General features: G+C 40.6%; 1 protein-coding gene across 1 annotated transcript; it reads right to left on the reverse strand.

Annotated features, from left to right (window-relative positions):
• Positions 1-18,420: 18,420 nt before the first annotated feature.
• Positions 18,421-19,980, reverse strand: LOC124416208. Its single transcript, XM_046897132.1, has 4 exons — positions 19,899-19,980; positions 19,473-19,667; positions 19,190-19,412; positions 18,421-19,099 (listed from the first exon to the last, which is right to left on the reverse strand). Exons 1-4 carry the CDS (start codon positions 19,978-19,980, stop codon positions 18,421-18,423), a joined length of 1,179 nt encoding a protein of 392 aa, XP_046753088.1.
• Positions 19,981-23,669: the final 3,689 nt, after the last annotated feature.

Consider the following 23,669-nt stretch of genomic DNA (forward strand, 5'->3'; position numbering starts at 1 on the left):
AGGGGGGGAGCGAGGGGGAAGCGTGGGTGGCGGCAGGGAGGGGGGGGGGGATTCCTGTCGGGTCTTGTTCGACGGCGAGAGGCTCTAGGTTAGATAACGCTAGACCACTTGAAAAAATTCCTGGAAATGCAGCCTTTCAGCTCATGCCGATAATAAACACAGTGGGATAGGGACACAAGGAGGAAATTAAAACCATGCCAGAATATTTGGAAATGTGTTTATGCACCATTATGAGCCATCGCAATAACCTTATGCAGAAATTTACCAAGCGGTTCAGTCTTGGCTAATCGTCGCAGAGTCGGATTCTCACCATCTGGGTGCAATAATTACTGACTGCTGCTACCTTTTCTCAAGAGGCTTTTCCCAAACAACCCTTTTCGTCAGGTCCCATAAACACAAATCACCCGGTCAAGAGTCTAGGGATCAGAATTCATCTCTATGCCGCTCGAAGCCGCTTTTCGCCAGCCGATTCTCCCACTGGGTATCTTCAACGTTTTTTTCACTGATAGGGGAGGGGTAGGCGTGTTCGGGCTAAGACGTGATTGACAACAATTTTTATCTTGGAAGCTGCTGCCGCTGCAGAACGCGGAGACCCCCCCCCCCCCTTCCTCAGGATCCTTCGACATAAGGGCAACACATCCATTGCAGAGTCATCAGTCTTACACAACACGTGAAAGTGAAAAGTTCAGAATATCATCGTCACCAACGTCAAAGTCATGGCCGCCGAAGCATACATGGGACTCGTCGAGCAGATGGGGGAGGCGTACAATTTGTTGCGCGAGCAAACTCCCGGAGAAGGAAGTCACGATGTCTTTAATCAATGGATTGGTATTGGACTGGCAAATATACAAGTTTTGCGAGATATTCTTCAACAGCCGAGAATGAGTGTGGGGGCGGAACAGCAAAACCAACATAAGATCTCCCTCATACAATCCTGGGTGGCAAAGATCCAGCAGCAACAGCGGCAGCATGGCCTGGTGACAGGCGGCAATATTGGCAGTTCTGCGGGTGTGCAGTGGGATGATGTCGATAGCGCTTTTGCTAACCGGATTCGCACCGGCATTGTCACCAATCTTGGCCATAAGGATTTGGAGGTCTTTTTGAGCGATGCGCGGCAGATCATCGTCGAAAAATTGAAGCTGGCACAGTGTAATGAGGGGAATGTGAAGGTCAACATGATATTGACATGCGAATTTGAACACGTCAAGCATGACGAGGTCGCTGTCGAAGTTAAAAGCTTCAATACATCCAACGTGACGATCCTCCCATCGAGTGATATAGACGGCTGGTTCGAGGACGCAAAGAACAAACTGCTCGTAAAGGTCGAAGATTTCGAACAATGCGATTCCGGCTGGAGTATGATCGAGATTTTGAATATTGCCGTAAATATCAACCGATACCAGCCTCTCGCTGCAGGAGCTTCAACATTCGTTACGCTACCCATGGACATTCAACGCAAGAAGGCAGTTGTCAACGTCAAAAACGAGGATAAAAGATGTCTTTTGTGGGCCGTTACCGCAGCTCTCCACCCGGTCGACATCAATGTTAGCCAGATGCATAGCTATCACCCATATATTCGAGAGTTGGACTGCACAGGCATCAAATTCCCCGCTACTCTGCATGATGTGGAAAAGTTTGAGAAATTAAATAATTTGCGAATCAATGTATATGCAATAGAATCCAAAACTTTTTCGCATCATGCAAAATCCGCAAAAAGCGTCATCGTACCAATTTATTTGAGTAAAAATTTGCATAGCGCAAACGTTGACACGATTCATCTTCTAATGCTTGAAAGTAGTAATTGTGCCGAGCATGATATGAATCGCGAATTCATACCAAGATTCCACTTTGCTTGGATCAAAGATCTCTCACGATTGGTTAGCAAACAATTGTCTCAACATAATGGCCAACTGTTTTTATGCGACAGATGCCTATGCCACTTCGCTGTAAAACACGCCTACGACCGCCATCGGCAGGATTGTATTAGGTTGAATAAAGTGCGCATGGAATTTCCAAGATCTGAAGATTTAAATTTAAAGTTTAAAAATTTCAAAAACAAAGGCACTGTCCCGTTTGTTGTTTACGCCGATCTCGAATGTATATTAAAATCCGAACCTGTAGACGAATTTCAAAACCATAAAACATATGAAATTCAAAAGCATATCCCGCACAGTGTAGCATACTACGTACATTGCGCGTACGATGAGACCTTATCTGAGTTTCATGGTAAACGCGGCACCGATTGCATAGATTGGTTCATGCAGCAGCTTAAAGATTTATCGGTTAAAGTAGAGTCACGAATCAAAAATATAATTCCGATGGAGTCTCTGACCCAAGTGCAACGCGATCGTCACATGCGCGCGAAAAATTGTCATATCTGCGAAAAACCGTTTACTCCTGAGGAGAAAAAGTGTCACGATCATTGTCACTTCACGGGTAAATATCGCGGTCCTGCGCATAATCGGTGTAATTTGAATTTCAGCGAGTCGCATACAATTCCAATAGTTTTCCACAATTTGTCCGGTTACGATTCACATTTTTTGATTAAATCCCTGGCCTTAACTTTTCCCGGAGCGGTTACACTGCTACCCATAAATAAGGAAAAATATATATCCTTCACGAAACAGGTTGATGGGACGATGATGCATTTGAGATTCATCGATTCGTTTCGATTTATGGCTAGCAGTATTGATAAACTTTCTTCGTATTTAGGCGATGCCGATAAACGTATAACACGTAAATTTTACAATAATCACGCGCAGTTCAGCTTGATGACCCGTAAAGGCGTTTTCCCTTACGAATACGTCGATTGTTGGGAGAAACTCGACGAAACCCAATTACCTGCAGAGAATCATTTCTACTCGCACCTCTGCAATTCGAATATCACAGACGCCGATTATGAGCACGCTAAAAATGTTTGGGAAGAATTCCGTTTAGAGTCTTTGGGGGCCTATTCCGATTTATATTTAAAGACTGATGTTTTGTTACTTGCTGATATTTTCCAAAATTTCCGGGCTAGCTGTTTTAAAACATACGATTTAGATCCGTTGCACTACTACACGGCGCCGGGGCTTGCTTTTGACGCGATGCTTAAACACACAAAGGTGAATTTACAACTTTTCGATGATCCCGAAATGGCTTTATTTATTGAAAGAGGCATTCGAGGTGGCGTAGCGCAATGTTCTAATCGACACGCTCGCGCCAATAACAGATTTATGGGCAAAGATTTTGATCCGAATAAGGTGAAATCGTATCTCATGTATTTCGATGTGAACAATCTTTACGGTGCGGCTATGAGTGCACATTTACCAATCGACTCGTTCGAGTGGGAGCATGATCCTATCGATATAACAACCCATCCGGACGATTCGCCGATCGGTTACATCCTGGAGGTGGACTTGGACTATCCTACAGAGCTCCACGAGGAACACAAAGACCTACCTCTCTGTCCTGAGCATTTCACGCCGCCAGGTAGTAAAATCCCTAAACTCGCCACCACCCTTCTCCCCAAAACGAAGTATATACTACACTATAGAAATTTAAAGCAATGTCTGAGTTTAGGTTTGAAATTAGTCAAAGTGTATAGAGTTTTAAAGTTCGCAGAATCTCCATGGCTCGAGCCTTACATCACGCTCAACACCAACATGCGCAAACAGTCCGGAAACGAATTTGAGACAAACTTTTACAAATTGATGAATAACGCTGTGTTTGGTAAGACTATGGAGAATGTGCGAAATCACACGGATGTCAAATTAGTTACAAAATGGGAGGGAAGAGGTGGTGCGAGAGCGCTTATCGCTAGGGCAAACTTTCATAGTTGCACCGTATTCGAGACTGATATGGTTATTATAGAAATGAATCGTGTCAAAGTTTACTTTAATAAACCAATTTATATCGGTGCGGCGATTTTAGACCTATCAAAAACTATTCTGTACGATTTTCATTACAATTATATGAAGCCGTATTTTCCCGACAAAAAAACTAAACTGTTGTACACCGACACGGACAGCCTTATTTACCAATTTAATGTGCCCAACATCTACGATATCGTCAAACGTGATGTTGACTCAATGTTTGACACCTCGGACTACCCTCCCGACAATGTGTACGGTATTCCGCTCAAGAACAAGAAACGTTTGGGCATAATGAAGGACGAGAACAACGGGAAAATTATGACAGAGTTCATTGGGTTGCGAGCGAAGCTGTACACATTCACAACGATGGGCGGGGATGAGAAAAAACACGTCAATGGTACGAAAGTAAGCAAACGCGCAAAGGGTGTCAAGAATTCAACGCTGAACACCATCACGTTTGACGATTATAAGCGCTGCCTGTTGGCTTACAAGGAATTGGCTCGATCGCAATGTCTAATTCGTAGCAAAAAACATCAAGTAAGCACTATCGTACAGAAGAAACTGGCTCTGAGTTGGCAAGATGACAAGCGGCAATTGATACCTGGGCAGACCGACACCTTACCTTGGGGGTTTGCCGCTGCCCCATAAAAGTGATTACAGGATTAGCTGTATGTATAAAACCGCCACGAATACTTACGTTCGACACCTTGGACGATCCTTCGTCAAATCATTTATTCAAAAATGAAAAAAAGTTTTCCAGAAATGAAAAAAAGTTTTCAGATGATGAAAAAAAGTTTTCCGGAAACAAAGAAAAGTTTTCAAAAAACAAAATCCCCATTTGATTAACACGTAAAAAAAGTTTTCCGAATATGACAAAAAGTTTTCCAGAAACGGAAAAAAGTTTTCAGAAAATGAAAAAAAGTTATCCGGAAACGAAGAAAAGTTTTCAGAAAACAAAATCCCCATTTGATGAACACGTAAAAAAAGTTTTCCTACTATGAAAAAAGGTTTTTCAGAAATGAAAAAAAAAGTTTCCAAAAATAAACATGTGTATTAGCCGGATGGAAAAAAATTCCTTGCATCATTATTATTACTGTTATCACGGATATGATCTATATGTATACATGAAAAAGAATTGACGAAATATTTTGTATAACTGTATGTTTTATTGTTATTCTGGAGAATAAATACAAATTATGCTACACGTCTGTTTTATTTATCCAACTGTTGTGTGAACTGTCAAATCCCAACCACGTCACATGGAGCTGATCCCCACGCTTGCGTAATACTTTTCCCACTAGGTAGCCATTGGGGTATTTAACGTTACTGAGTTCCTCCTTATAGAAGCCTCCTTCGATGGGATGATCTTGATAATTGGTAAGTTTGTACGTCGGTCGATTGGTATTTTTCAAGTCGTTCACGGTGAAGATTTCCGTCATCCACGTGGGCGTATACATTAATTGCATAACATCGAATCATTTCACCTAATGCGATGCTACTTACACCGATCATCTGCTCATGAAAAGTACAAACCCTCGCCAACGCTTATCATGTCCAACCGCCTCGTCCTCGCCCCCCCCCCCCCCCCCCCCCCCGATCCTCCTTCCCTTCCTCAATCCTCCTTCCCCGCCTTGTCACTTCCTCTTTATCATCTCAACCCGTCGGTCTGTGGTGAAATTTTGAGTACGTGAAAAAATATAAATATCTGAATAAATAAGCAAGAACATTGAAGAGGGCTCGAACAAAAATCATTCTGCATACTAGTTAAATGAGAAAATGCTGGAAAATAGAAAAAAATTCAAAATGCAGAACAACCAAGACAATCAGCTAAGCCGTTTATCTTAACCCACAATATTAGGGGGTTCGGTAGGCTAAAAGATCTAACTCTGAATCAGGGGGCCTTTTAGCTACTGAGCAGCAATGACCAGAAGTAATTCATACCTGGAGCAAGTCGGCACCTTACCTGCTATAAAATGTGTAGATATACCCGTTTGGCGCCTCGGGAAGTCCTTCTTCAGACCCAGACGCCGCCCCTCCAAGTTCGTATTGAATGGATCGAAGTTTCAAATATACGATTTCAAATTTTATGCATCGAACAATCAATACATATTCAAACAATGGGAGCGGGAACATCCAAACCAGCATCCATGACGTCATCTGCTCAAGCGATTGATAGGAGCGTTCAGATTCGAGCACGTTTCCCGAGCCGCATAGCCAACGTGATAACCAAATGATATTATTTATTTTTATATCATCGCTTATAACAAGGACGTAAAACTAAGTTTTTTATCCCAAGTATTTTCAATATGAGTCGTAGGTGACCACACATACGAGCCGGAGGCAAGTATGCCTGTGCGAGACGATGAAGAGTTAAACTATGAAAGTTTGCCCTAGCGATAAGCGCTCTCGCACCACCTCTTCCCTCCCATTTTGTAACTAATTTGACATCCGTGTGATTTCGCACATTCTCCATAGTCTTACCAAACACAGCGTTATTCATCAATTTGTAAAAGTTTGTCTCAAATTCGTTTCCGGACTGTTTGCGCATGTTGGTGTTGAGCGTGATGTAAGGCTCGAGCCATGGAGATTCTGCGAACTTTAAAACTCTATACACTTTGACTAATTTCAAACCTAAACTCAGACATTGCTTTAAATTTCTATAGTGTAGTATATACTTCGTTTTGGGGAGAAGGGTGGTGGCGAGTTTAGGGATTTTACTACCTGGCGGCGTGAAATGCTCAGGACAGAGAGGTAGGTCTTTGTGTTCCTCGTGGAGCTCTGTAGGATAGTCCAAGTCCACCTCCAGGATGTAACCGATCGGCGAATCGTCCGGATGGGTTGTTATATCGATAGGATCATGCTCCCACTCGAACGAGTCGATTGGTAAATGTGCACTCATAGCCGCACCGTAAAGATTGTTCACATCGAAATACATGAGATACGATTTCACCTTATTCGGATCAAAATCTTTGCCCATAAATCTGTTATTGGCGCGAGCGTGTCGATTAGAACATTGCGCTACGCCACCTCGAATGCCTCTTTCAATAAATAAAGCCATTTCGGGATCATCGAAAAGTTGTAAATTCACCTTTGTGTGTTTAAGCATCGCGTCAAAAGCAAGCCCCGGCGCCGTGTAGTAGTGCAACGGATCTAAATCGTATGTTTTAAAACAGCTAGCCCGGAAATTTTGGAAAATATCAGCAAGTAACAAAACATCAGTCTTTAAATATAAATCGGAATAGGCCCCCAAAGACTCTAAACGGAATTCTTCCCAAACATTTTTAGCGTGCTCATAATCGGCGTCTGTGATATTCGAATTGCAGAGGTGCGAGTAGAAATGATTCTCTGCAGGTAATTGGGTTTCGTCGAGTTTCTCCCAACAATCGACGTATTCGTAAGGGAAAACGCCTTTACGGGTCATCAAGCTGAACTGCGCGTGATTATTGTAAAATTTACGTGTTATACGTTTATCGGCATCGCCTAAATACGAAGAAAGTTTATCAATACTGCTAGCCATAAATCGAAACGAATCGATGAATCTCAAATGCATCATCGTCCCATCAACCTGTTTCGTGAAGGATATATATTTTTCCTTATTTATGGGTAGCAGTGTAACCGCTCCGGGAAAAGTTAAGGCCAGGGATTTAATCAAAAAATGTGAATCGTAACCGGACAAATTGTGGAAAACTATTGGAATTGTATGCGACTCGCTGAAATTCAAATTACACCGATTATGCGCAGGACCGCGATATTTACCCGTGAAGTGACAATGATCGTGACACTTTTTCTCCTCAGGAGTAAACGGTTTTTCGCAGATATGACAATTTTTCGCGCGCATGTGACGATCGCGTTGCACTTGGGTCAGAGACTCCATCGGAATTATATTTTTGATTCGTGACTCTACTTTAACCGATAAATCTTTAAGCTGCTGCATGAACCAATCTATGCAATCGGTGCCGCGTTTACCATGAAACTCAGATAAGGTCTCATCGTACGCGCAATGTACGTAGTATGCTACACTGTGCGGGATATGCTTTTGAATTTCATATGTTTTATGGTTTTGAAATTCGTCTACAGGTTCGGATTTTAATATACATTCGAGATCGGCGTAAACAACAAACGGGACAGTGCCTTTGTTTTTGAAATTTTTAAACTTTAAATTTAAATCTTCAGATCTTGGAAATTCCATGCGCACTTTATTCAACCTAATACAATCCTGCCGATGGCGGTCGTAGGCGTGTTTTACAGCGAAGTGGCATAGGCATCTGTCGCATAAAAACAGTTGGCCATTATGTTGAGACAATTGTTTGCTAACCAATCGTGAGAGATCTTTGATCCAAGCAAAGTGGAATCTTGGTATGAATTCGCGATTCATATCATGCTCGGCACAATTACTACTTTCAAGCATTAGAAGATGAATCGTGTCAACGTTTGCGCTATGCAAATTTTTACTCAAATAAATTGGTACGATGACGCTTTTTGCGGATTTTGCATGATGCGAAAAAGTTTTGGATTCTATTGCATATACATTGATTCGCAAATTATTTAATTTCTCAAACTTTTCCACATCATGCAGAGTAGCGGGGAATTTGATGCCTGTGCAGTCCAACTCTCGAATATATGGGTGATAGCTATGCATCTGGCTAACATTGATGTCGACCGGGTGGAGAGCTGCGGTAACGGCCCACAAAAGACATCTTTTATCCTCGTTTTTGACGTTGACAACTGCCTTCTTGCGTTGAATGTCCATGGGTAGCGTAACGAATGTTGAAGCTCCTGCAGCGAGAGGCTGGTATCGGTTGATATTTACGGCAATATTCAAAATCTCGATCATACTCCAGCCGGAATCGCATTGTTCGAAATCTTCGACCTTTACGAGCAGTTTGTTCTTTGCGTCCTCGAACCAGCCGTCTATATCACTCGATGGGAGGATCGTCACGTTGGATGTATTGAAGCTTTTAACTTCGACAGCGACCTCGTCATGCTTGACGTGTTCAAATTCGCATGTCAATATCATGTTGACCTTCACATTCCCCTCATTACACTGTGCCAGCTTCAATTTTTCGACGATGATCTGCCGCGCATCGCTCAAAAAGACCTCCAAATCCTTATGGCCAAGATTGGTGACAATGCCGGTGCGAATCCGGTTAGCAAAAGCGCTATCGACATCATCCCACTGCACACCCGCAGAACTGCCAATATTGCCGCCTGTCACCAGGCCATGCTGCCGCTGTTGCTGCTGGATCTTTGCCACCCAGGATTGTATGAGGGAGATCTTATGTTGGTTTTGCTGTTCCGCCCCCACACTCATTCTCGGCTGTTGAAGAATATCTCGCAAAACTTGTATATTTGCCAGTCCAATACCAATCCATTGATTAAAGACATCGTGACTTCCTTCTCCGGGAGTTTGCTCGCGCAACAAATTGTACGCCTCCCCCATCTGCTCGACGAGTCCCATGTATGCTTCGGCGGCCATGACTTTGACGTTGGTGACGATGATATTCTGAACTTTTCACTTTCACGTGTTGTGTAAGACTGATGACTCTGCAATGGATGTGTTGCCCTTATGTCGAAGGATCCTGAGGAAGGGGGGGGGGGTCTCCGCGTTCTGCAGCGGCAGCAGCTTCCAAGATAAAAATTGTTGTCAATCACGTCTTAGCCCGAACACGCCTACCCCTCCCCTATCAGTGAAAAAAACGTTGAAGATACCCAGTGGGAGAATCGGCTGGCGAAAAGCGGCTTCGAGCGGCATAGAGATGAATTCTGATCCCTAGACTCTTGACCGGGTGATTTGTGTTTATGGGACCTGACGAAAAGGGTTGTTTGGGAAAAGCCTCTTGAGAAAAGGTAGCAGCAGTCAGTAATTATTGCACCCAGATGGTGAGAATCCGACTCTGCGACGATTAGCCAAGACTGAACCGCTTGGTAAATTTCTGCATAAGGTTATTGCGATGGCTCATAATGGTGCATAAACACATTTCCAAATATTCTGGCATGGTTTTAATTTCCTCCTTGTGTCCCTATCCCACTGTGTTTATTATCGGCATGAGCTGAAAGGCTGCATTTCCAGGAATTTTTTCAAGTGGTCTAGCGTTATCTAACCTAGAGCCTCTCGCCGTCGAACAAGACCCGACAGGAATCCCCCCCCCCCTCCCCGCCGCCACCCACGCTTCCCCCTCGCTCCCCCCCTTCTCCCTAGCGGCGCTGCAGTCGCCCCGGCCTATAGGAATAGGGGGGCTGGTGGCGGAAATTGGAACTAAATCCAGAACTCTCATATTCTATCTACTAATGCGTGTTTTCGGTTTAAAGTTTGAAACAGGACTGTTTTTACAATAATACCGATTGACTCAGAAACCCTATTCATTTGATGACATTAGAAGGCTTAGACTTTTTGCGTCACATACCGACTACTAGATCAACTGACAGGGGTGTAGAACAGGTGATTTTACCCTTTGTAATAATATATATAAAACATATAAAATCTGCAAAACATCCAACCGAAAAATGCCAAAGCACAATATTAAATGGCAATATGAAATTTAAAATACATAGGTGAAATAATTAAAAGTGCATGTGGAATAATTGGGTATTGATTATCATCATAATTCATTCATAATTTTCACTATACGATCACGGTCGCATTTCGTTTGCTAGTCTGAACGCGCCGTCTCGGTCTTACACGTAAAAACGAGTCGACGCCTATCCCCTCCACTCGGCCCGCCCCCTCGTTCCGTGCACCCCCGTCCCGCTACTCCCCGCGTAGGCCACCACTTCCGGACGGAATCAGGAAATTTTATTATTATTTTTGAGGTGCTTGCACGTGAATGTCAGTATGGCCTTCTACATGTACTGTAGAGCGACACAATGCGTCATGAAAACAAAATAGCCAGATCCAAAACTACAACTTTCAAACATACATTTTTTCAATTGATATAATATAGTCTGGGACCTTGTCGAAGATTTTTCTCGACCTTAACGCTGATTATGTGAAAGGTTATTGGTGTCAAGGTCAATAAGTCAAATTAAAAGAAAAGCTAAATTTTATGTTTCGGCCCTGAAGGGAGCCCTCTTGAAAAACTATAATTTATTTAAACGAAAAGGTTAGAACAAATATGACAGCAAAGAAATAGGAAAAAAGAAAGGAGAGGTATGAGAAAACAACAGAAACTTACAATGAAATTACCTAAACCTCAGTCAATAGAGGCAAAACTTTTAATACGAAAGGGCATTGAAAACAAGATCCATCACAAATCGAGCAAATTCCTAGTGCAAGCCGTCATCATCTGAAAGATAAAAGGTAAAGTACCCCAATCTTGCTAAGAATCAATGCAAGCCGCTGCTTAGTCAATAAAAAGCTTACCTAGTTGTCACAGACAGGCAATATTATTCAACAGGCGCTTCAGGGGCCATTACGTGATCGGTCACCCAAAAATATAAACCAAAAATAGAACACGGAAAAATGTGTCACACTACAAAGGAGAAGAGGCGAGAGAGAGGGAGAGGGAGAGGGAGAGGGAGAGGGAGAGGGAGAGGGAGAGGGAGAGGGAGAGGGAGAGGGAGAGGGAGAGGGAGAGGGAGAGGGAGAGGGAGAGGGAGAGGGAGAGGGAGAGGGAGAGGGAGAGGGAGAGGGAGAGGGAGAGGGAGAGGGAGAGGGAGAGGGAGAGGGAGAGGGAGAGGGAGAGGGAGAGGGAGAGGGAGAGGGAGAGGGAGAGGGAGAGGGAGAGGGAGAGGGAGAGGGAGAGGGAGAGGGAGAGGGAGAGGGAGAGGGAGAGGGAGAGGGAGAGGGAGAGGGAGAGGGAGAGGGAGAGGGAGAGGGAGAGGGAGAGGGAGAGGGAGAGGGAGAGGGAGAGGGAGAGCAGGCATTACATCGATCAAGGCAAGAGAGAAATACTCAACCCAGAAGTAACCAGGAAGGTAAACGTAGTGTCAGAGTTGTGGCGCCAACGAACCAAAATTTAAAATTCGGAAATCAGATTTCCTTGCCGTGAAGAGGATTACTTAGAAGGTTTCTTAATAATTAAGTTGTAAAAAGCATTGCTTAAATTCTCAGTGTCAGATATCAAATTGACGGTATCTCTATCACCTAAGATGTTACACATTTTTAAAACTAATCTTTTTCTGTAATCCTTTTCACGACCAGGAATGCTAACTTTATTAAAACCAAAATTATAATCAAAGTCCAACCTATGTTTTGTTACAACTCAGACACTATGTTTCCCTGCCTAGGGAAATGACGACGGCTTGCACTAAGAATTTGAGCGATTCGTGATGGTGTTACGTGCCAGCCGGTATCCACGGGGGCACCCTCTCTGTATCCTACATTACCGATGTGCAGTTACCATAGGAGAGCTTTAGGAGCTCTTACCCGTAGTTCTTAAACTAATACCGACATGCACAATTATAATCATAACGTGCAATATTCTTATATCGACAGTTCTCTACGCTATATTAACCGTTATTTCATCAGCTAAACTTATATACATATATGGTACTTATATTTTTCTCACATTTGACCGTTATATTTTTCAACATTAGCTTTTAAATAAATCCCTTAATTTACGATCGCAGCTGCAGTGCTTCAAAGTAATAAACACTTGCAATAATTCAGGGCAATAAACACTTGCAATAACTCAGAGTAATAAACACCTGCGATAATTCAAGTCAATAATCACTTGCAATTATCACTCAATAAAGATAGTCGAGTAGACTAAACAGAGGAAACGTGGGAAGAGAAGTCATGAATAGCTCTCAGATAAAGAAGCCTTATTCTCAGAATTAGGAATAGCGCCCTTATTTGATGATCACGCGGCCAATTAGCGTATCGCCGCTTGCTTTCTAAACCAACCACCTCACGCTAATTCCCCGCCAAGATCCTACGCACTAATCAGAAACTCTACCCCCATACTAATTAATATCCTCATCCAATCATCCTAGACCCGCGAGAAACTGTAACCCTTTCGAACTCCTCCTATTTTTTCCACCTCTTTTTCTCAACCTTAATTCAAATCTGAGAGAACAGTCTTAGATATCAGAGAGATCAGAGCAGAATAAATCCAGACATCAGAGAGAACAGTTTTAGACGCCATAGAAAACAGAACAACTTTAGAACAGAGTTTAATCCACAAATCATAGAAAAGTTTAGACTCAGTGAATAAAGTCAAACTCAGAACCTCGAAAATTTAATAACAGTTGCGATTGTAATAAGCAAAACAGCAGTTTATAAACCATTGTAAATTCGACAATTGAGAATGTAAAGAACATTGTTGATTATTAATAAATGTTTATTCTAAATTAAAGTGTTGTGTAAAGAGAATTATTTCAATCACGCATAGTGATGGTTGGCACGAGCCTAATTACCTTACAAACTCTCAGAATTAATTGAGCTGAACGAGAAGAGTTGAGGAGCTGATCAGCAGATTTTCGAACATCAACTACGTAAGTCAAGAGATTAACCAAAATCACGCAGTGAATCATAATCAACTCGTGGCGTTCCTCTCAGAACGTAACAATGGAACCGGCGACATGGAATTTTATCTTTTTCTGATCTTTATGATCTTGTTTTCAATGCCCTTTTAGATTGAAAGTTTCACTTCTCTTCACTGAGGTTTATGTAATTTGATTGTAAGTTTCTGTTTTTTCTCATATCTCTCCATTCTTTTTTCCTATTTCTTTGCTGCTATGTTTATTCCAACCTTTTCATTTGAATAAATTATAGTTTTTCTGAGGAGGGCCTTCCTCAGAGCCGAAACGTCAAATTTAGCCCGTCTTTATTTGACGTATTGACCTTCGACATGAAGAACTCTTCACACAGTCTGGTACCATGTTGGCAACAAACTACACGTTTGGCTGTTTGAACCAACGATGTAATAGAATAGCCAAGCAGATCTAGGTTGGAATGGACTTTATTATAATGACTTTAAAAAAGATGTTTTTCACCCGAAATAGTTGTTCAAACACAAGGAAGCTGGACTGCAAAGGTCACAGTTTTCACAACACGAGCTCCGTATCTAGCGCCTAATGATTTTGTAGTCGTAAAAGAGCCGCATAGTGAAATACGTCGCTGGCTTTTAGACTGGATATCCTTTAAGAATAGAGAATAGTTGCAGTATAGCCGAGACTACATATATCTAATCTATTCCCAGCATAAAATACATTCTTAATAGAAGAAGAGATTGGTTCACTTGAGTTGAACGAATCGTATAGTATCATTCCTTCATGGCAATAAGACGTACATCAAGACAGACGAATTTTTGAAAATGGTTGATCCAACGGAATATAGCAATCTTAGGACATTCTACAAAAAATCACTTGCTTGTTTTCGACTGAGTTATTTGTCCAATGAATGTTTTCGTTAATAAAGCACACCAAATTAAGGTTCAGATCACAATTAACGGATGTAAATATCGAGAGCGTGGTGAAGATTTCCGTGAGTTCTTACAAAGCTGATTTCCAAAAACTGGCTGCAAATACCCAAACGACTTCCCAGCACTGATATCCTGCGGAACCAATAAGCAGGCTTTTCTTGATGACAAAACAATGGGGTCTTTTCAGAGCTAGCAAAATATTTTCGCACTCATGAATCGCTCACAGCATATAAATTAAGAGCTTTATGTACACTTAGAGAAATAATCTACTGCAATTTCATACTCAAACAAAGGAATGAAGGTTTTTTTTCTTGACCCAGGTACCAAGCTTAACGGGCCCCTCGAATTTGGCGCACCGACCACATAGCGAGGCGCACCGGGAACGCGAGAAGTTACCCATCGCTGACTAGTGCTTTCCAAAAAGAAGCCCAGGGGATGCTCAATCAGCCACCAAAGGGGTCATGTATGGGCCAGGAAACGCTGATTAACGGTAAGATATAAAACCGCACCGTCGCTCGAACAATCGCATACATTTACTTTCTTTTGCGGTTATCTCGAAACTACATTTTTCGAACTGGCTGCGAGTGGATCTCGAAAACTATCAATCTAATTGACTTGAAATTCGAACACAACACTCTCACATACATAATATACAATGTCATATACGATTCTTGCGATTACTTAAGCAGTTTTTCTTTGTTTGTGTTCTATCTCGTGAAATTTCAGTGCAAAATGCGTATTTTTTTCTTCGGCTGCGGAAAAAAAATCCGTGCGCTACATTTTAGCAAAACTTGTCATGAAAAAGGTGGTTATTCTTCAGTTGCCATCTGCCGGTAATACATCTGCAGCCAGTGACGCGTGTGTCGTGTGGAGGGGCTTCATGGAAAATGCTGCAGCGTCACCATTTTTTGATATTGTAGTATGAAATTTATTTCAGGCATTCTTATGGCCCTATGCTATTACGTGTTCAAAGATGAACATATTCCATTTTATACTTTTGAGTTCGCGATTTTTTTCAAAATATACCCATTTTCAGAGTGGTTTCCGTGCCCAGACCCTTCAAGGGATATGCATATTCCTGCAATTTTTGAAAAAATCAATTTTCAGATTATTATATTTCTGAGTGGTAATAATCTTATCATTCATTTGCAACAAAGATTTTCTGAAAATTCAAAGTATTGACCGAGTCATGAGGGTTTTAGTAGAGCGGGTCGGGACGTCCCAGTACGTAACAGCTCTACCGCCCCGCGGTGTGCTCTCGTTTTCTCTACATTTTATCTATGGGCACTATGAATTTGCAAATTTTGTGAATTTAGGTTTGTGCAAGATAAATTATAAAATGTTTCATGTCATGTGATATGAAGAATTGTTAATATTTCCTCTTATTTTATTATTTCAATTTTTTAGCAATAGCCGAAAAATACGTTAAATGTTCAGTCAGCCATCCATTCAATCATTCACTCAATCAATAGATAAATCCGCTACCAAAATGTATGTTATGTTAAAATTGGAAACATAAATCGTCTCTCTGATTTTTCTTTATTCATTCGAAATATTGTCTTACTTTGATTTTACATGTTTCGGTGAAATTTTATCTTCATATTAATGATAATTTTTTTAATACTTGCTCATCATTTGGTTATAAGTAGCGCAGATTAGTCAATATCATTAATAACGGCAAAGAGTTTGTTCGAAACGAAGATCCATGTAGTTCTATTGTCGAAAAGAAATTCACAAAGTTTATGCTTTAGTGGTGACTGGTTTTATTGAGTTGTAACGAAAGTCTTTTTCTTCGTCAAGAAATTCTGTATCGGCAAATGGTTTAATGATCATCAAAGTTTAATTTTTAAATAAGCACAAGATAATTATTGGGAAAAACAGTTTTACACGTGTTGCTATGAAGAGAAATTTTGGCAGAGATAGCCCATCTTCCAGAAGATAGGTGGAAATAAGGTTGTTCACGATTTTTTTTTTATTGTTTCAAAATAAAGTTTAGGTACCAAAAACCCTTGAAAAAAATATAAAACATAAAAATCCAAGCCAAAACGTTAATTGAAGCACTTCAATTATGATGCGATTTGAAACGGTCCCGTCTTGGGCGCCATTACACAAGCCCCCGAGTGACGTCATAATTGGGTAAACTCGGGACCTGGTCCATTGAAAATGAGTGAAAATCAAGAAATAAGAAAAAAACGTTCGTACAAGTGGTGTTTCGTTCCACTGTGTCAAAATACCAGTTTATCGGCACGCTCGAAAATATTTGTACCCGTACCAAAAGGTGAGGTGAGGAAGAAGTGGTTTGAACTAGCTCGGCGGAGCGACTTAACCTCACTTCAAAACGCTTTATACTGTTGCGAAGATCACTTGGACGTAAGTTAAAATTTTGTTTGACTTTATAACAGTCATTTTACTTGAGTGAATCAAGATAATGTATCTGTAACGAATAAATTACACTTTCAGTATAGCTGATCCTAGCTGTCATCTAACTCTTTTTGTATATATAGTTACAGGAATGTTTGGAGAACTATAGAAGAGTTGTGGAAGACAAAACTGCCTCAGTAAGACTAAAAACCGGTGCGTTACCTCATAAATTTGACTGTCAGCCTGACAGACAACGCGCGTTTTCGAAACCTGTGCGACCTGGTGTGCGTAAACGTGAGACGAGAAAGGTTCTTCAAGAAATAGAATCAGAAGCGCTTTCGACGATAGAAAACATTGATCCAACACACACAGCTGGGGACTCGGTTGCTTCAAATCTTGTGAATCTCAACTTGGTCGAAGAGGACATTGTGAACATCGGTCATGACGAAGCTGTAGAATGTGGATATGTGTTCGCAGACCCCATTTCACCTTCTATAAGTGCAGTAGCTGAAACTTTACCTGTACAAAAAGATGTTTGTGTGCAAGTGTGCCTTTTACCTAAGCCGAAACCAAAGTTTAGAAGTAAAGCTTCTAGCTGCGTTCCTCTCATGCAAGATGCGAGTTGTTCGCCCATAAAGATAAAAACAAGTGTAGGCCTTCTAAAAATTCAACAGGAATCTTCAGTGACGACATCCAGCAGTACCACATGCAACTTGGACGATACATTGGAAAATTGTACAGAGTACTTGCCTTCTGATGAAACTAGTGAAGAGGCTGTGAAACAAAGTGTTTCTGCGCGAAAACAAGAGATCCGAAGAATGAAACTTTTGATTATTGCTAGTAAACCGAAGATGTACTTGGGAATTCCAGATAATGGCTTTTTTATTATAGAATTACTTCACAATGCAACAGGAATCAAAGTTGAGGATATTCGTTTAACGCTATCTAAAATCAAACTCAATGACACGTTTGCGAGGCTTGGCGACGAGTTCGGTATCAGTAGTGGCAACGCCAACACAATATTTAGACAGACGATCCCTTTGCTGGCACGCTTTCTAAAACAGTTAATCGTTTGGCCTTCAGCAGCTTCGATAAAGTTGAACTTACCGTTACCATTTCGCGCTAGATATAGTCATGTCCAATCTATAATTGATTGTTTTGAAATCGAAATCCAGAAACCTGGCAACGCGATTCACCAGAGTGTCACTTGGTCGGAGTATAAAAAATGTAATACTCTGAAATATCTTATATCCTCTACACCGGATGGAACAATTAATTTTATATCCCAAGGCTTTGGAGGCAGAACGACAGACGCTGTGATTGTACAAGAAAGTGAATACCTGAATATACTACCACCAAATTGTGCAGTTATGGCTGATCGAGGCTTCAAACACATAGAACCACACTTACAGAAAAGTGGATGCACTCTAATCCGGCCACCAAGTGTTGCAAGTACTGCAAAGCCAACCAAGGCAGAAGTTATGGAAACTAGACGTATCGCTAGCCTCAGAATCCACATTGAAAGAATTATCCGTAGAATTAGAGAATACGCCATACTAAAACCACATGCAGTAGTTCATTACTTAACCTTTGATATATTGGATGAAATTGTAACCATTGCCGCAGGATTAATAAATTTACAAACACCTATAATCAAACAATAATCATATACTCTGTGATATATTTCCAAGGATATATGTGATAACTTATTTTTGGGACAATAATAAAAATAATATGTGTTCTAGATTTCATATTCCGACTTTATCTATTTCATAACACATTTTTATAATACCAAATATAATTTGTATAATATCAAAGAACTCTTTGTTCTTATTTTTTCCTCATTGCTTTTCTTTTGCAGCTCTGAGAATAAGAGGGTATATATTCTCCTTCCAAAAAGCCATGGCCTTTTCTATGAGATCAAGTACAAAGTCTTCGTCATAGTCTACACAGATCAATCTAATTTTATGACTCGTTTCGAAGTCATGATTGGCTATGCAGAAAAAACCCTTTTTTACCTGTTTCATAAACATCTGAAGCTGAATTTGGGCCAAAAACTTTTTTGCAATTTGGTGATTCGCTGCGATGTATCTAGATTCCGCTTTACGAGTCATTGGACACTTTATCTCGACTACGAAATCATCTCCTACTCCATCAGGTGACGCACCAATAACAGGGAACCTCGCTCCGACCAGCAATCCACAATCTTCTATGTTTGTTTTCAACATCTCTTTCAGTAATTTGATAACTTCTTTCTCTAATCTTCGTCCTCGTTCCATTGCTTCGGTATCCCTGATTTTTGAACTTCCGATGACCTGCTCTACCAAGGATCCGTTTTTCGTCTTGCAATGAGCCATTTCATATATCCGAGATGCCGTGATTCGTCCATATCGTAACTCATTCCATAATTTTGATTCACTTTGAGTTTGGGTTTCTCTTCTAGCTCGGATGCATTGATCCACAGTCATCGTGTTGCTTGCGAAGCTTAAAAAACTTTGTACTTCGGTGTTATCTGAACAGCTACAGAATTGGAGCATAATATTATGCAACGATAAAACCTTCGGTGAATCGTTGTTTATAAAATGCCTTGAGATCTGACAGTCGAATTGCCTTTTCTGCAGTTCATTTAGCACAGTTTTTAAAAAGTCTGTATTATCCGGTAGATCTGGATCAGCTCTGCGTGGCCGCAAATCTTTGGCTTTCAACGATCGAACATTCGCTGCAACTTGAGCTAAGCGGGGCTTCTTCCAGTAGCATACAGTAGCTGTCGGCTCAGGCTCTTCGCTACGCCGGTGGACCCACATTAAAAAAGCGATAGTGTGTTTACAACCATCTTGAAACAAAAGCTATATTAGTAATTGGTAATCTACGTTCGAATTCAATAATACCTTACCTGCTGATGCCGCACAATCCTCACAGGTCACCCGATCAATCGATTCGTTTTTTTCGTCAACCATCATTGAGACATTATATGCTTTGCTATTCACCCTGTGCCCTGGACACACTTTTCCACGAACATCACAGAAACTGCCTTCTCTTCTAAGCTCTACGTACCCAACTGCAGCATCACCATAATCCTCTCTTTCAGCTGTGTAGGTAGAACAATTTTTATAAGTTATGGTATGCCACTAAATTTGCAATACGTTCCTGTCATTACACTATACATATGTATAAATATAGAGTCTAAATAATCAAATTCAACTGTTTATATTGTTATCAACCCCAATTTTCGATCGTAAAATGTAAAGTTAATGATTTTGAAACATAACCTACCTTCGAGCTTTGACACCGCTGGTTTCGGCAACATTGAAATATTCACTTTGGGAGAAAAAGTCGGTAACCATTAGTACGGTTACTTTCGGGAGATTGTCTGATTGTGCTTTAACAAAGCCGAGATTCATTTTGGATCACAATACTACGTGTGGAGCACAAAATATAACAAGCTAATATATTTCTTATGGGGCTCGTTCGAATCTACCCAATTATGACGTCACGCGACAGGCCGCCTAATCACAGCGCGTTCCTTCCCGCCACAAATTTCGTCATATTTAACTTCGTTTTTATTAATAATAACAATTATAAATTCCAATTGGATGCTGTAATTCACTTTCATATTACACAATCTTTACGAAACAATCAAAATCAGATTTTAAAAATTTTTTTTGAACAACCCTATTGAGAGAGACGGACACCGCGTGATGAACACTCACAAGGAACATCAGTTTGGTATCCACCTTTGATTTAGTTAAGGCTCGTGTATGTTATATAATATTGAAAAATAAAAGACACGTATTTTTTTTTTATCCACGGAAAAACGTTTTAAATGGGTGAAAATGACTCTGACAGATCGGCACTCAATTAGATGATTTCTTGACGCGGTTCATGTATTTAAATGAAACCAACACTAAAATGTTTTTTTTAATGAATAGGAAAACTTCAGCGTTAGTTTCATTCAAATCCATCAAGCGCAACAAGAAATCTCCTCATTGGGTTCTCTTCTTTGGGGGTCGTTCTCACCCCTTTAAACCGTTTTTCTGCAGATAAAAAAATACGTGAATTTCAGTTTTCAATGTTCTACAACATACACGAGTCTCAACAAAATCAGGGGTGAACACCAAACTGATGTTCCTTGTCAGAGTCAATTTCGATTGTAGTAATCGTTTTGGTTTGACGGGAGGATATTTGAATCGTTACATATTGACAAATTTTGTGCAATCATGAAACTGCCAAACCTTTTTGTAACACTTATATTACAGAATACTGAAAAACATCAATCAGGCCGCGAAAGATGTTTGTAAATTTTCATTGAAAAATACCGTGAAAGTAGAGAAAACATTCAATGAAGAACATTAAAATCCAGCAGGTCTCACTGTCTCTGAAGACAGAACTTGACAATAAACATAGTTGTTCTTCGCTCTGTGGTGCAGCGTCAACTACTAGGTATTGTAAGTCTCATATATTGAATCTCATGGCAAAATCTCTACACGGAAATTACAAGGAACTGAGAAAAACGCAGAATGAAGGAAGTCAGACGAATCACATAAAGTGAAAAACACAGGTTATATTCGGGCTGGGGCCAGAAAAACGTTCAAAAGTGTAGCCAATTCACAGCCGTATGAAAATACAGTTGCAACGAAAATGGAATATCTGGGACACGTCTGAAAAAGGATGGGTGCAAGATTGCGTAATGTGAAAAAGCAACATACAGTCGGCTCTGCAACACTGTGACTTCAAGCACTGTGCGCTCTGAGATACTGTCAAGCCACCGTCACACAATGCGTTTTCCCGGTTGATTTTTTACCAGGCAGCTGTGACCGGATTTTGAAGCAAGCAGGAATCGGTGACGGATTGGCGTTAGATGACCCAGGCTGCTGAGGTAATGCCAGGCTACCTTGCGCGATTGGATTGCGCGGGGAGAGGGGGGGGGAGGTAGAGTAGAACTTTCGTGGTACGTTGGAGGGGACTCCGAGTTGACGTAAACAAAACTGAAAATGAACGCTGAAAGATGCAAAAGAGCTAAACTGATGCGATCAATGTGGGTATGGAACTGAGCATAATGCCGAGAACGAAACTGCGATAAGTTTAACTTTCGATGTCAATCTATAAGAGCATTAGGATAGATAGACTTATCTGATATTTCGCATAAACTTTCAAGGATAGAAGATCCGGCATCTATCCGAAGTTTCACTCGCATTCATGAAGCTCTATTTGACGAATTATTGGCTGGAATATATTGCACCTCATTGAGCGCCAGGAAACTGTGATATCTCAAGTCGAAATCCAAAGCCTTCTTCAAGCCTGAAGGTCCTACGTTTAGTAGGACATATTAGGACCTACAAATGACATATTTTGTACTGAAGGAGATCCTACTTTGAACCTAAAAGTGGCAGATACTCCCATTTCTTCCACGTTTATGTCTAAATTACGACGTTACTAGGACCCTTACAGATCCTTTATATCCTCCAATTTTGAATGTAGCTAGCTCTTAGTGCACTTGTGTGAGTTAATTTCAATACTTATAGATCAATGAAAATAAGTAGTGATATCAAATTCAAATATTAACTATTATAAATATCCCGCATCAATAGTTTGTGACATGTATGTAGCGACACCTGCTAGCAGAGCACAATATTTGAAAGAAAGTTACTATCAAAGAAAGTCAAAACAAATAAATACAACGAGAGTCATATTGACCAGGTCAGGAAATTAGATTCTGAACCTCGCTCTCTCACCGAGTAGCCGTCTAACCGATCAGTCGCTCTATTTGAACTCTCTTCATGGCGATGTGCCACTCAAATTTCGATAGCCTAAATACATGTAAAAATCCACGAAAAGCATAATCTACGAACTGCATTAAGTTCTCACGTGGACCAATCTTCTACTTAATCGTCGAAACATGTAGACAAGGATGAAATAACCAAAGGAAAATTCAATATATTGTAGAGCACATGGCTATAGACTGATCATCTATCTCTAGGAATTGCAACTTTCGTCATATGTCACCGTTTGTACTTCGAATCAACGTCCTAAGTTAAGTAAACCATTGTAAAACCTTAATTTATAAGTTACTCTTTATAAATAATTTGAAAATCTCTGTTAATTTAGCTTCTTTCTTCTATTATAATGTAACAGGAAAATGAATTATACATCTTGACTCAACGTCAGAGTCGAAATTCTTATCCATATAAGACTAATTATAATTAATTCGTCGACGCAAACTCACATAGAGTAAATAAAATATTACGCGCCACCACGCCATGTTTACTTGAGGCGAATAGGATATCGACGTTCAAAATTAGGTTGATGCGCAAGCGTCAAATTGTCGAGCGAATTATCGATCTGAGCCACGTGTGGCAAGAGCCGGCATGATCACTGTTGCGTCAATTTTCGTCGTATAAGCACGGGTTGACTCTTGCGTCAATTTTCGTCTTATAAGCACCGGTTGACTGTTGTGTCAATACTCGCTTGATAAGCATCGATCGACTCTTGCGTCGAATTTTTATTTATATTGCTATAAAAATATTCGTCAAATTTATATTTAACACATTATAAAACGACTCTTGTGTCACCTTTTCGTCTTGTCCATATCGTTTGACTTTTGTGTCAAATTTTCGTATATACTTTGTCTTGACTCTTGCGTCAATACCCGTCAAATATATATTGTTCTGACCCTTGCGTCAATTTTTGTTAAATATTGTTATGTTATAAAGTTATAAACTTTTGTTAATAATCAGTTCGTGTCGTCCGTGATTGATTATTTAATAATTGGTGTAACAGAGGGAGAAGAGTCGGATTTCGAAAAGATTTGTAAGTAAAATAAACTTGTATATTCTGTCTAATTCTTTCCTTCTATACTCTTGGAAATTTAGATATTCCCTTCCTTGGGTCCCCCAAATGAACTCCCCTGCGAGTAGAGTCGACTATTGACTTGTTGTAGCGGCAGTCTATTATTTATTATTATTTTGTAAGCCAATAGAGCTTAGCCGTATGTTTCGTTTTCGTTAATTTTGACAATTAACTGGCGCCCAACGCAATATAGTATATTTTCTGAGCCTCGACAGCCGTTGACCCAGGCCGCGTCGCGTAGAAG

This window comes from Diprion similis, chromosome 2 (assembly GCF_021155765.1).
Source record: "Diprion similis isolate iyDipSimi1 chromosome 2, iyDipSimi1.1, whole genome shotgun sequence".
Lineage (NCBI taxonomy): Eukaryota > Metazoa > Arthropoda > Insecta > Hymenoptera > Diprionidae > Diprion > Diprion similis.

What these genes read in the sequence shown, in the direction of transcription:
- LOC124416208 (XM_046897132.1), bottom strand. Translation starts at nt 19,980, where the DNA reads ATGAATCTCGGCTTTGTTAAAGCACAATCAGACAATCTCCCGAAAGTA. An exon ending in TACCGACTTTTTCTCCCAAA is followed by an intron (nt 19,668 to 19,898) that starts GTGAATATTTCA and finishes CTACCTACACAG; the next exon opens with CTGAAAGAGAGGATTATGGT. An exon ending in GGATTGTGCGGCATCAGCAG is followed by an intron (nt 19,413 to 19,472) that starts GTAAGGTATTAT and finishes TTTTGTTTCAAG; the next exon opens with ATGGTTGTAAACACACTATC.